General features: G+C 43.3%; 1 protein-coding gene across 1 annotated transcript in view; it reads right to left on the bottom strand.

Moving 5' to 3' along the window:
• GALNT17 (polypeptide N-acetylgalactosaminyltransferase 17) overlaps positions 1-14,537 on the bottom strand; it is a 212,301-nt gene that overhangs the window by 69,069 nt on the left and 128,695 nt on the right. Inside the window, exon 6 of the mRNA XM_032200736.1 lies at positions 7,853-7,970. Coding sequence (XP_032056627.1) covers positions 7,853-7,970 — 118 coding nt within the window. The remainder of the gene's footprint in view (positions 1-7,852; positions 7,971-14,537) is intronic.

A 14,537-nucleotide genomic window follows, 5' to 3' on the forward strand; every position in this document is an offset into this window, starting at 1 on the left:
AACATGGGAAGGCTCTGCTCAAGAGGAGCCAAGTGGGGCCAAGGACGAGCACCTCCGAGCCCCTCCCAGAAGCACGAATAACCCACACTGCTGGGCTCTGTGAACCTCCGCAGCCCCTTTAGCCACTGTGGTGCTGTGCCTGCTCTTCACATCTGGTTTTCCCTGCCCAGGCCCAGGACGGACAGGGTGGACTCCACCTCCTGCCCAGCATGTTAAACCAAGGTCTGGGAGATCTCTAACTACTGCTTGCCAAAGGCACACATCGATCCTATGAAAAATCAGTAAATAGCTGACATCTGCCTGTTTCAAGTGAACATAAGGCATGGCTGAGTCCTAAAATGGATTTCTTCATCCACCAGTGAATCTCAACCACAATACACAGCCTATTGCCCACAAAGAGTTATCATCTTTCCCAGCAAAGATGATCGGTGTCTTCCTGGCCTAAAAACCAACTTGTCAGTAAAAATACTAGAATCAACTGGGGTGAAAATAGCGGCCTCTTCCCCCTCCTCTACCTTTCCCCATCTGTCAGCGGGTAACAGGCAGAGATGACAAATCATTTTCTATCAAGAGGAAAGAGAGAGACAGGAGCTCTGCGGCTGCCTGCCTGCAATTTCCCTTCCCAAGGAGGGATAGCTACAAAGCGCCCAGGCGCTGCGGCTGCCAGAGCAGAGCTGCTCCCCGGCTCCCGGTGAAGAGGGTTATAGCCTGTTTAGAAAAATAATCAAAATATGGCTCCATTTCCATGGAGATAGGTTTGATGAAAAGCATTTTACCAGTTTGGAAAACTACACCAGAGCTTTTTATAAAGCATTTTCAAGCACCAACAGTAAATACTGAGCTGACAACTAAAATGCCAAACATAGGATGTGAAGTCATACTTGTACTGATTTCTGCTCTTAAAATAAATGCATGCAGTGATTGGATATTGTTCAATGGTGGAAATATTTCTTCCAACCACACAACAATCACTCTGAAGAGCAAAATCAACTTCCCTAGCAGGGATACAGGTACAAATAAACAGACTGTGGCCGTACACAAAGGTAATGTATTGCTGCTATATTGCTATTTCTGAAGCTACATTTCTGAGACCTTTACCAAGGTCAGTTCTACTCTGCCTCTTACTTTGTTCCAAGTTAACTCGATTTTCATTTGGAAAGAGCCTTAAGCCCCAGTTTCTAAGTGGATTTCAGTGCCTGACTGATAAAGTACTTTTTAAAAGCTAGTCTTAAGTTCATATTGTTGGCAGGTTTGTTTTTTTTCTCTCTCTCTGTGTTTCTTCTTTAAACGCTTCCTACACCGCAGGAGTCTCTGGGGTCTTGGAAAGCTATAGGCAGATCTGTGATAGCCTGCATCAAACCATTCTGCCACAGCTGCTCCAAGCCACAGAGAGGCTTTTTTGTGCTTAGAAACTTAGAAACCAAGGCAGGAGCCACAATTCCTCTCCACACTCAGCTTCATCCTGCAGACCAGGCTGGGCCAACCATAGCTCCTACGTCTGTAAAACAAAACTTCCCTGCCTTAGATGCCTCTTCCCATTACTCTCACCGAGGTTTGGCCCCCCGAAGCTTTTCAAACTGGGTCCTGCCCCAGCTCCAAGATCCCTTACCCTAGGAGGTGAGCTTGGAACTTTGTCCCCTTCCCCTCCTGCCAAAGGCCCCACCTGAGCATCCCCCACCACGGGGGCTTCCTCTGCACCATCTGCATCCAACCAACATCGTGAAGTTCACAGTTCCGCAGCAGAAATCCTCAGGGATTTCAGAAAAGGGGATATTTGAACAGTACAGTCTCCAGGAACAGTAAGCGACTGATAGCTGCTGATTTTACCCCAAAGCGTTCCATTTGTCACAGGGATGTCCTCTCTCTTGCACCCAGAAACGCAAGTCTGCCGACGCGCTGACACCTCCCATAACCCACCACAAATAAAGCCTGGGAGGCGTCTTGCCGCAAACCCCACCTGAAAGTCCTTCCCTCAGAAGTCTGGGCCAATTTGTCCCCACACTTTCCAAAAATACCATTCGCTGCCACATGTATAATTTCATGACTAATTCAGCCTCAGCAAAGGTAGGTGCAGACAGGGGAAAAAAACCCTGCACATCATGAGAAACTTGATTCAACCCTAACTACTGCATCTCAGCGAACCCTCACAAGCCTAATAAAGCCTTATGAATAAATTACATGCTTTTCAGCCTCCTATTTTTCAAAGTGATAACAAATGTAACGATGTATCAGCACAGATCTGCCAGATCCCACCAAGCACCGCATCCCGCAAGCCTCGTGCGGCGGCTGGTGAAGCCAGCAGACGTGACAGGCACCGGAGAAATGCTGTAATTCACACCCACGCTGATGGACAGGGCGGTGAAAAAAGGATTTCAGGTGCTGCCTACCGCCAGTTATCTCTGTCTGCACCCAGGCTTTAATATATTAATCAGAAGAACTGAAAGAGAGAAGCATTTGAAGATGATCAAAGAAAAAGCCCCGGCAAAACGCATTTGGAATGACAGCAGTAGCACACATCGCAGAGTCAAAACACGACACCTGATATTGGGTGTCTGTGTGTTTGGTTGGTGTTACACAAATAAATTCTACCCTAACTGGGGACAGTCTTTACACTTTGATGACAGGCAATAACAATTTCAATATTAGGTTTGTGCAAGTAAAAACCTACCCAAATATCCATCCTTTTATGTGCTCCCCACTACACTCACATCTACCACTCTCCATTTCAGGGATCTGCAGAATATCAGAGAAAAATATGGGGAGCCTGTGTTCCCAGACAGGCTGGGAAAGCAAGCCTGTTCTCAAATATTTAATTTAAAAAAAAAAAAAAAAAAAAAAAAAAGTCAAAGCTGCTTTCTCCTGACTCAGAGCCCTGCCCTGACATCCCTCCTCTGCTCCCACCCGCCATCCCATGGGGAATCTTCCTGCCTCCCATAGGGCTGGGTACAGGTTGCCCTTCCTCCACACATCATCCTGGACCCCGCAAAGCCATGGATGCCAGAAGAAATACTTGTTCTTAATATCCTACCTTCATTCTTCATAACAAAAAGATGTAACATAATATTATGGAAAATGTATGCAGGAAAAGAAGGATTTGATTTTCTAAATGCAAAAAGAGTCAAGCTCCCTCGTGCAGTCTACATATAACCATTTGGTGGCTTTTCTTTTTTCTTTTTTTCATCTGAGGGCCTGACCCTCTCAACATTTCAACATATGAATAATTGTACTTGTATAAACAAAATGGGCTCCTTCATAGATGAAATGCACACAAGAGATTTGTAGCATTAAAATGTTATTTCATCTATTTTAAGGGTTTCTGAAAGACCAAAGGGTCCACAGGCACGGTACCCTCTGGGAGAGGATCAATGTCACTGCCAGCGCAATGAGGTTACTTACGTGCCTGAGCAGCTGCAGGATGAAAGTCTGATTATTAAAGAAATCATCAATAACAACAAAATGCTCAGTGCCCTCACTGCTCCCATTTGCTTCTCCAAGCTCAATATTTCCAGCCCTTACAGCTATAAATGTTTGAAACTCTGCCTGCTCTACAGATGCAACTGTTGGCTTGGTGGCACCAGGAGAATGGCGTGATGAAGGTAGATGACAAATTTTGGGGGAAAAAAAAAATCTGGGATACAAGGGGGCACACTGTTCTTTTCCTCTAGAACAGTTTTTAAAGACCCAACCCAAACTTCAGACAATTTAACATTCATAATAAAACATGGCTTGAGTCAGTCATTAAACCTCAAAGGGATCCCTGAACTGTGCTTTTCTTAATGAATTCAATAATCGATTCTTACTACACAAATAAGGTGTGGGATGGATCAGCTAATAAGCATTCTCAGTTAATTGCTTTCTTCAAGTGACAATTCGTACAAATGATACCATCAAAGGAGTAATAATATCCTTATTGATTAAATTAATCTCTAAAAGACAACTCAAATGAGTTTAATTAGCAATGCATGACAGTAGCACAAAATCCTCTGAAAACAACCTTGTAACCCATCCCAGACTTCGAAATCATGGCAACAGTCACGCAATAGCCTTTTGCATCTTTATTCAAATAGACACGTGAAATTTTACGGAGCATCTTTAGCAAATGTCTGTGACCAGCCATGAAAATCCATGAAACCCTCTGTGCAGAGAAAAAGCCAGACATGGCACAAAAGCAGTCTTCCCGCTTAGTCACACAGTCACTAAAAGCCAGAGCCACAAACGGGTTTAGAATAAAATAAAAACTTTTGATGAAAGATGCAGAAACTGTCAGACAAGTGCCAAAATTCACAGATGGAGTTGTGGAGACCCTGAGCAGCATCAGCACTTTCAAGCCATGGGAATTGAGTACTGGATTCATACAGTCAGAGGAGAAACCTGCTCAGTGCAGCAACGGGTTAACAAAGGTTAACAAAGCTTGTTCAGGGAGAGCAGGCTGTTATTCCTGAGCCCAAGACAAGGGAGGTGGGCCTGGAGCAGGGGACAGGTCCACTGTACCCGTGTGCTCCCAGGACAGGTGGTGGGAGCTCGGCGAGCCAGGGCAAAATGTGCTTCTATGGCAAGATCAAGAGCAGGTTAGTCACCAGGGCCATGGCAATTTTTCAAGAGATGTTTGTGTTTCTTAGCCCCTTCTGAACAGAATTGAGAGTGCATGAAAGCTACAGATGCCTTGCACGAGGAAGCAAGAGTTGTATCTTCCACCAATGCAATTGGGAGTCTCAGTCCCAAGTGCCAAGTCCCTACCATACTGAAATTTGAAAAAGTTAAAAGCCAGTGCACTATCATGAGATACGATCTCCATACACCCAGGCTCCAGCAGCTGTACCAGCATCGGTGCCCAGTCACCAGCTCGGCACAAGGACAAGATTTCCGCAAACACTTTGCCTTGGGGAGTTAAGAACTCAGGAACAGGCTGATCAAACGTTTGGTCCTTGTGGCTGTCACTGCAATAAGACCGATCCAGCACTGTTATAATTTGATTGCAAGGCACACTTTAGAAAAAGAAAATGCATTGAAAATCTCTCAGTTGAAATATTAACCTACACTGCCTTGCTTAGCAAACACTTCTGTGCTCTCTGCCAAGAAAAAGGGAATTGGAGTCGATTCTGCCTCAGGAAGTGAAGTAGTGGACATCAGGGACAAGAGAAGGAGAATAAGCACAACCTTCTGGAGACACTCCAGTGTGATACAAGAAAATACAATAATAACAAAGAACAACATGTTCCCCTTGTCAGGGCCAAAGCTACCCCATGAGCAGAACAAGAATTTGCCTAGGGCAACAACACACTTAATGGCTTTATTTTTATTATTATTATCTGAGCAACCCAAGGATGCTCCCCGGCACATAAGGGAGAGCAGCAAGCCCCGAGTTACCTTGTGAATGTGAGTAATGGGGTTTTGTTTTTCTAAGTGGCTCACATAGAAATATTCTCATTGAGCCGACTGAAATCGGCAACCAAAAGAAGCACATGGCCCATATATTTCACTATATGTAGACACATACCGCTTATTTTAGAATATGCAAAGCATATTTATAAAATGAGTGTCTTGCTTAGCATACGGTTGGGCCATCCTTCTAGGTTAGGACAGCCCAACCTCCTCAGTTATTTATTTCAGTTTGTTATTCAGATTACTTACCTTTAATTTTACTGTAATACAGTTGGCTTGTGTTTTTGCCTGAAACACTGTAATTTTTCAATTTTGTTCTCATAGCCTCAACGGGTTTATTAACTCATTTTTTGTTCTTTAAGCATTTTTTGTAATACAAGAATATTATGTTTTTAAAATGCCACATGATTCTCAGAATAGAATTTGTATCACCATCAAAAGGAAAATAAATATTTTCTGTAAATATTTTCATCTAAGAATCACTAAAACAAACTAGGAACCACCGAACTGCTTTTTCAACTACAGCCAGCTATTTAACAGCCAAAACAAACAAACAGAAAAGCATAAAAAGCCTCAATACTGCATGAATAATTATTTTTAAAGGTTCCATCTGAATATAAAGAGTCCCATGTTACTGGTAACGTGAGATGGCTGCTACAGAGCCAGCCATGGCAAGTTGCAAGCTTGTGAGGAAGGGCTGGCAGCTTGTGTACAACAGGACTATTAGAAACAGATAAATCCATCTGAGACCTGACATCTGTTTGAATTTGTAATGATTCTTTCCTTATACAAGCAACATCTAGCCTTGGGTAAACTATTTATAACTGAAATCTTACTGTAAAGCGGAACTTGAAATATCTGGCAATCATAAACACACCATCTACAGAACGCTCCCTCCACATGAGCTACCTGACCTACCTACACAATGGCCAACACATATTACTGCACATGAATGGGACAAAGCTCTTGGCTGCCCACATAAGACACTTGCACTGAGATGGATTTGTATAGCTCAGGAATCTTTGAAAATCTACTGTTTAAACAACCTTAGAAGGTAGATTTCCTAGGTACTTCAGCTGTCAAAACCAGCAATGTTTTTAAAGCCTTGACCAGAACACACAACACATGGGTATGCAAACAGCAGTGAAACATATGGGTTGGAAATGGAAGCCTGGAAGAGTCACTGGGGGAAGAGAGGGATTATCTTTTTCCAAAAGGATGTTTATTACATATTTCTTCTAAAAAGTTCAGCATGTGAAAAAGAAGAGGACATATGTTCATCAGTTGTCCCTGAGATATCCATCTTATTTTTCTAGTTAAGAAGCCAATCTTCCATGAAATCCCCCCAAAACCTAACAGATGGGTTGAATTATTAATTGTGAGGAGGCTAGTTCCACAATGATGATATTAAAAAAATCCCATAGACAAACAAATAAGAATAGTCACAAGAGAAGCTTTGTTTGGAGCTGGATCTCTCTAGACCCAGGAAGCAAGCTGCATGATGATGTACAATAATTACTTCATAAGGGGAAGAGCTATGTGGCATATTTAAAGCCTTTAATTTCTATTCCCTTGTTTAAACGAGATTATTGCTCCCTGTAGCCAATAACAATAGATTTTTAAAGTTTCTTTTGATTTGCCAGCAAAGCAAATATCCTTTGGTAAATCTGTGAACTGAACAATGATTTTTCATTTTTACAACACCACAGTCAATTCAATTTTCCAGCTATAAGTCTCAAGTCTCTCCCTATCAGCTTGTTAACGTACAAGTGCTGTACTCTAAACCATGCCTGGAAAAATCTCCATAGGCTTTGCCATCCCATGTTGCTTCTGAACATTCAATTCATTGCTTATGAATCACTTCACTGTATGTAAACACTCAAATCGCTAAACCACATCTAATACTGTACATAGTAATCAAGTGATGTTGTCACAGTAGATGCCGTAACAACGGATGTCTGTATGGATTTACTGAGACAGCTCTGAAAACGTGGCTATTAATGTTTCACTTTTAAAAGCACATTTTGCCTGTTTATGAACATATTTTATTTGCAGCTGTGAAATGCCTGTAAAATATTTTCAGGCATCATGTCTTCTTGAGATATTCACAAGAGTCCCACAAGCCTCCCTAAGACTGTTCTCATGACAAAACAGCACCATCTTTTTCCTGATATTTAAGAGAACTATAACTTACAGTAACCAATGTGACAGCTTGACTGGGGCCTGTTTATGTTAGCATGCCATTTCATCTCAGTAGCTTTGAGCATGAAGTCACACAGATAAGCATCCCAGGAAAAAAAAAAAAATTGCACTCACCCCTAAAACCAAATCATATTCCCCTTTAAATTTAAAATGCTATAAATCAAGTCAATGCTCAGTTCCCCTGAAGCATTCTAGCAACTGTTTATGTTAACTTGTTAAAGCGTTGCGTTTGATTCCTTAAATAATGCTGGGTGCATTTTTTTCCCACCTTGATGCCGAGCTCTATGTTCTCCCCTCCGTACACATCCATCCCAGGATCAAGGAGCCCAATCTCTCCAAAGAACTTCCTGTGCACAACAAAGGAGCAACCAATCATCGCTGGTGTTCTGTATGAAGAGAAAAACAACAGAAATGGAACAGATTAATTTTTAGTGGATCAAGCGTTGATTTCTGCAAAGCTCCCATTGGCTCCACGTGTCCCCAACATCAGTTATCGCAGGGACTCTGCAGCAATGAGTGAGCTCTGTGCATTTGGAGACATTATCTCACCACTGCAATGAAATTGTCCAAAATGCAAGTTTGCATCAACATGTATAGAGTGGACAAAGAGTTTTTCTAGGATTGAATTACTGAAAAGCCTTCAGGTCTTGGCTCTGTCACAAACATCTTGCTATGTCTGTGAGCAAGGGCACAACTTCTTTGGGTTTCCATTCGCCATATGTGAAGGAAATAAAATATTGGTATTTCCTTCCTCATACTTTCTTCTAGCATGTCTAGTAACACAGTCGACTTTGGCATGGACACTAGTATTTGTGAAATGAAGTTTCTACCTCAGATCTTTATAACGTATCATGAAGGAGTTGCCACCAGCTATCAACAAGAGTGATGCAGAAGCAAATTCTTCAAAAACTGCGGACAACTGTTTACAGAATCATTGCTGTGTCTTTTGCCCAGTTCCACTGCTATCTACGGTGCTCTATGTTAGGGTGAGGAAGTTTTCATGTTTACCCTGTTAACCATCATGCCCCCCACCTGACAGTGCTGCTCAGCCCTACCTCTGCAGGAGCAGCCCAAGCAAGTTAAGGAAAGGAAGCCAAGCAAGTCCAGCCAAGGAAAATAACAGGAAAATGGGAGCAGTACTACCAGTACTGACAACATCAGTGTAATAAGCAGAAAGACTGAGAGAAAACTCAGTGTCAGGGGTTAATTTATAATAACTATGCAATTTCAAGGACACAGTAGATGGCTGTGTTTAGTGACCACCCCTGCTGTCACATGTGCACACACCGTCCCTCCCTCGTTACCTTGCAAAGCGCTCATCAGATCTCCATCTGATACAGTTTCCCAGAGATGAGGATTCTGTTCTGATTTCCACAAGCTGAGATCATGTTTGGGGTATTCTGTGAACGGTTAAACACTTCTGACCCTCTCCATAAAATTATGCTTTGCTACAGAGCATGGCACTGAACAAAACCGTATCATTATGCCCTTGCTGCCTGGGGATACACTAATCTGTTGTGGTTATGGTATGTGGAGAGTTTACCCCGTGGGATATTTTCTGTACTAAAATAGAAATATAAAAACCATTTGCCCCTTTAACCTGCTTTCATTTGAATCCATGCTGTCAGGATAAAAAACAAAGATCCACTTGAAGGGATCAGCAGGGAGGAGATGACGAATTTTGCAGGTGAGCCATGCCAAGGCACCGCTGTTTTCTCAGGATCCTCCTGCCCACCCTGAGCAAACAAAACGATGCTGCTCCGGAGCAGGGGAAGCCCCATGCGGGACAGGAGGGCCATCATCTCTGCAGCTCCTCTCCTGAGGACACCCACCTTGTGCTACCTGGGGAACACTTCTAGGACTTAACACAAATGGTAGCCCACGTCTCTAGGGATCTCAGGCTACTTAGAAACACGTGCCTTCTGGAGGAAATTGGATTCTGAGGTAGAAATATGGCAACGGGATGGCATATTTTAATGACGGCCTCAAATTCCTGGCACAAAGCACAGTTCATGGGTTGTCCACACCGTGGGGCACACTCAGGGCTGAACCAAGCAATTAGAGACTACAAAGGAGGAAAGCACACTCAAACTCACCCAGATGTGGGTTACGGATGGCGAGGGTCAGACCCACGCTGCCCAACACGCCTGTACCTCCCAGAGCAGCCTTTGGGGGACCCCGTGGCACACGGGTGGCCACAGCACACAATATCCCCGTAGGGGCGTCGCCACAGCTCCGCCAACAGCCAGCCATGCTTGTCCCTGTGAAACCCCAGAGCTCCTTGGATGAAAAGTTCTAGCCACTTAAGTATTATTATTTATAGGCATTTTAATACTTTTAATAGACTGGTAGAACAGCTAAACGCTGTTGCCATATTAAATTAGTTAGCATCAGAACCCATCTGAGAGTTGTTTTTTTTTTCAATAGATTTCTTCCCTGACAGCCTGCTCGGCCCTCCCTCCGATAAGCGGTGTAATGTTTCATGGTTTGCTGCCACTCTAGTACTTAAGATTTCAATTCTATTGCTTTATTTGTAGCAACTTAACTGCCATTAACAGAAACAATTCTTTCTGAAATGATAACCACGTTAGAGATGCCAAATGTAATAGCTCCATTATCCTACATTACCTGCTGGAATTAAATAGAAGCTAAGTGTCTCTGGTTTTACACTGAGCAGGAACAACCCAGCCTGTCCCCTCCACGGGGAATAGATGTGGTGGACGCAGGGACCTTTGACTTCTCCAGTCACGCTGACAGGAAAAATAAGCACAAAGTTTTCAGCCAAATACATCTGCATTTCTGACTCCATCACCTGGATCTCTGGGAGCTCACCACGAGGTGAGCAAGGTTTTCTGAAACAGACACCCCTCAACAGCCACACACGGGAGCTGTATACCAGAGACCGGGTGCCAGCCACAAGGCCTGACTCGGTAGAGATGGAGAGCCCCATGTTCCCACCGTGAGGGCATGCCACAGTCATTTAACAACAAAAATCTAACCTCTTGACCAAAAGGATTTGAAACTCAGTGGTTTTTTTGTGTATGTTTTTTGTTTGTTGTTGTTGTTTTTGTTTGTTTTTCTTTTAAATTAGTACAAATAAAATAATCTTATTTTCCAGATACCAACATTTGAAAAGCCAGCGGTTCCAGGAGCTGGCCATGCTGTTATCAGCTTCATAGAGCACAAATTTAAAGGACTAAGAAATTCCCCAAACTGTCCACTCCTGCCCTAGACTGCCACACAATAATACTTTTTTTGTCATTATTTTGCAACACTCCTTCTCTTTGTAGACCAGAGAGTCACTGATCCTTCCTAAAATGCTTACAGAAACAGCCTGATGGGGATTTTGCAACTTCACCTTCACATTTTCTTCTTCATTTTCCTGCACACTCTGTTTTCAACAAATGATAACCATGAAGCATGCAAAGCGGTGCTCCCAAGCAGATCTGAGATCCCTCAAGCAATACAAATTAAGTGCTACATTCTTCTTTGTAACAATGCCTCCATATTAAATAAATGAGGAATCATGCAGTGCTCAACAATTTAAATAAAAACACCATTTGATTTTGTAGTAAATCCTTCAAAAAGGTGGACATTTACAATAATAGATAGCCCATCCACAATGAAATTATGGCCTGCAGACAAAGAGCTGATAAAGCCTCTTGTTCCTCTGCCCCTTAATTAAAAGCATTAACACAGTTTGTTTTTAAAAATCACACAGCTCAGCTCAGCTCAATGCATTTATTTGTCCCGATAGCTGTTTTTTCTTTAATGAGAAAGGAAAAGCAGAAATTGGCAGAAAAGGATGAACAGAGATGTTTAGCAGAATTATTGGTTTTGTATCCAAAAACCCACAGCGTTAGTTCCTTGCTGTTATTTCTGTTGGCTCCTCTATACAGCAAGTGACAAAAGGTCAAGAAGAACAGCTTTTATGAAATATCCTCAGCATGAATCTCTAAATAAAGATGAAGAAGATACAGGGGAAAACGTTTATCCTAGTCTATTAAGTTACTTTAATGGTCTTCCTTTCTTTAGTGCACAGTTACCATCTAATGATTAAAAAGTCTCAAGTAGATTGCTTCTTCAATTCAAGGAAATTAATTTTCCTACACAATTGGATTTTGCTTCCAATTTTATGCTAAAGCGCAAGTTATAAAATATGTAGAAAAAAGATATTAAAAAAATAATTAGTGGTCATACCACTGAGTACAGGAGAACTGAGAACATACTTTAAGAATTTGCTGGGGTGTCTGGTTTCCATTAAAGTGCCACTGTTTTTAATAAATATTCAAGGAGCTGCTCCACCTTCAACAACACAATCCCACACCTTTAGGAGACATGGCACCACATGTAGCACTTCTGCGACGGTACTTTAAATACCTAGAAAGATGTAATTTTTTATTAACCTCTCCCAGACTTGCATTCCTCATTTAATGCACTAAACTCAAACATTTTCACTTGCATCTTGAGGTTTCAGACTTGTCCAAACTACGTACAATTTTCCTCTTCTGCACCTACACGTTTCAGCTGGTGGTTGGTCACTGGTGGGATCCAGCATCTCAGCAGGAGACACAGGGAGACCCTGAGCTTGTGGCCTGAACTTACCAGTTGAGGAGCATCAGCTCTGATCTCACCCCGTCCTGCATTGGGTTTACACCTGGATCCCACACTGACCACCCAGCAGCCATCACATCTGCCTCAGGAGAGCTGAAAACAGACTCATGACATGTAGAAAATTTAAGTTAAATGATCAAATGTGCTGAAAGTAAGCATATAGCTTCCAACAGTAGCCTGTGAATTATTTCCCTGAGTACACCAGGGTTAAGGAGAACACAATCGTTACTTATTTTACATGGCAATCTGTGATAAAGCAATTTTCTTTTGGCCCCAGATGAAATTAAGAACCCAATTTTCAAACAAAAAAAGACTGTCGGCGCTGTGCACCTCTATGTTTCTTAATTTGCGGTATGGTGAACGTATTATAGAATAAAGACCAAGATGTATAACACAAAGGTTTATTGCAAGAGAATACGTGTGTGGAAATAAAATACAATGATGCGGCATTACGAATCGACCCCTCTGGTCATAAAACAGGGTTAATCCCTTCAGCTCCCGTGTGCCCAACCTCCTGCCCGTGGGCAGCAGAGCTCTATGGGCAGAGACCATACAAAACCCTTTGCTCTGGCAACAAGCTGTGGCCCAGGAACTGTCTGGCCACAAGGTGACCAGAGACCCCAGCCAGCCAGGTGGCACTGGGCCCAGTCTGGATGCTGTGGGACCATCAGGGGTGCTGGAGGAGCAGCATCTCTGCTGAGCACTGCAAGTGCCACCTTGGGGCATCCCCAGGCAACATGCTGGTCTCATGGGGACCTGCAATGTCTTACAGCAAGGTCACAGAGGAAAATTCTTCTCATTTGGGGCTGAGGAACAGTCAGAAATGGAAGAGAGGAACTGAATGAGTTACAAGTGAATGGTAAAACAACAAGCCTGGCCTTCAGTCGCTTTTGAGCTGGTGACCCTTGGGAGCTGCCCTGGGGACGAGGGTGGTGAGGCTGTGACAGGATGGGCTCGGGCACAGACCAGTGTTGGACGTGACCCTGTTCTTCTCTGCAACGAGACCACAGCAGAGCAGGACAGCTCCTCGTGCAAGAGAGGTGGTGGGGCCAGGCAGAACAAAACATAGGCCGGAAAGCAAACCTGGCCAGGCCTCTCCCAGCAAGGGATTGTCTGCTTCTGTCCCCAGACTGGCTCTACCCCCCCACCATGCTTTGCTCTGCCTTCCGTGTCCTCAGAAAGGGCTCAGCCACTTCCAGGAGGCAGCAGTGGGTACGAGGATGAGCGGAACCATCCCCCCCAGCCTCCCCCCTGCAAGTACAACAGCCATGCAAAAGATCCAGTGCTGCCCATCTCACCCCTTTCCCTTTCTCCGTCTTCTCCAAAATGCAAATACATAGGGCAGACATGGCCTGCATGCCTGCTATAGAGCCAGCATTTGCTTTAACAATGAACTTCAGATAATTAATTCAAGAAGTTTGCAGTAATGGAGGTGCTGCAGTGCCAGGGCAGCTGCGGGAGGGGACCAACAACAGCGCACCAGCACAAGGGCAAGATGCTGATCACAACAGCCCAAAAACCAATGTCACAGATGAAGTGCCTCTCTGAAGGAGAAATATATATATTGTTTCTGCCTCCCATGGAGGGGCGTCTAAGTGCAGATGCAGAGTCAGGCAGGAGCCAGGCTCTCAGCTTCCCTTCGCTGCCTGTGTAATGGTGTGGGCAGATAAAAGCTGAATGTCTTTCAAGAGAATGCAATAAAATTTCTAGGAAGGAAAGGCACTGTAGCCCACAGCAGCGTACCTTGCTTAATATTATTCCCAGGATGGCATCTGCAATAGTTGTTTCTTGAATAATTCTAGCTTCCCTGCCCCAGTGACCTTGTTTAATTGTCTGTTTCGAATGGGTTTATTTTCCCACTGTTGCTAAGTACTACTGAATCTGTGAAACAAATTAAAAATAAGAGATACCACATAAAAGAGATGCTAGATTGAATGCCTTCCCTGAATTTATTGGAGATTAATACGACTTTAACTTTTAATGACACAGAAGCTATGAAAACTCTGTATTTTTGAAAATATCTATTACGTCTACCACATCTGTGACCTTGCTCAAGATACATCTGACTTTGTTGCTGTTGTATGCCTGCTCTGATTTCCATGTCAAGAAGTGACACACCCTGCGATCTCAGGCAAATCATTGAACTTCTCTGTACCTCATCTATCAGATGAGTATAATACCCACAAGGTCTTGAGAGACAGCGTTTAATAAATCACTTTAGATTTCTGCATTCAAGTTGCTGAATTATCTACCACTGTTGTTACACATGTTGGACCCCTCCTACATTTAAGCCATCTATGGTGAGAAAAACACTGGTAGATAATAACCTTACACGTAAG

The sequence above is a fragment of the Aythya fuligula genome, chromosome 20, assembly GCF_009819795.1.
Source record: "Aythya fuligula isolate bAytFul2 chromosome 20, bAytFul2.pri, whole genome shotgun sequence".
Lineage (NCBI taxonomy): Eukaryota > Metazoa > Chordata > Aves > Anseriformes > Anatidae > Aythya > Aythya fuligula.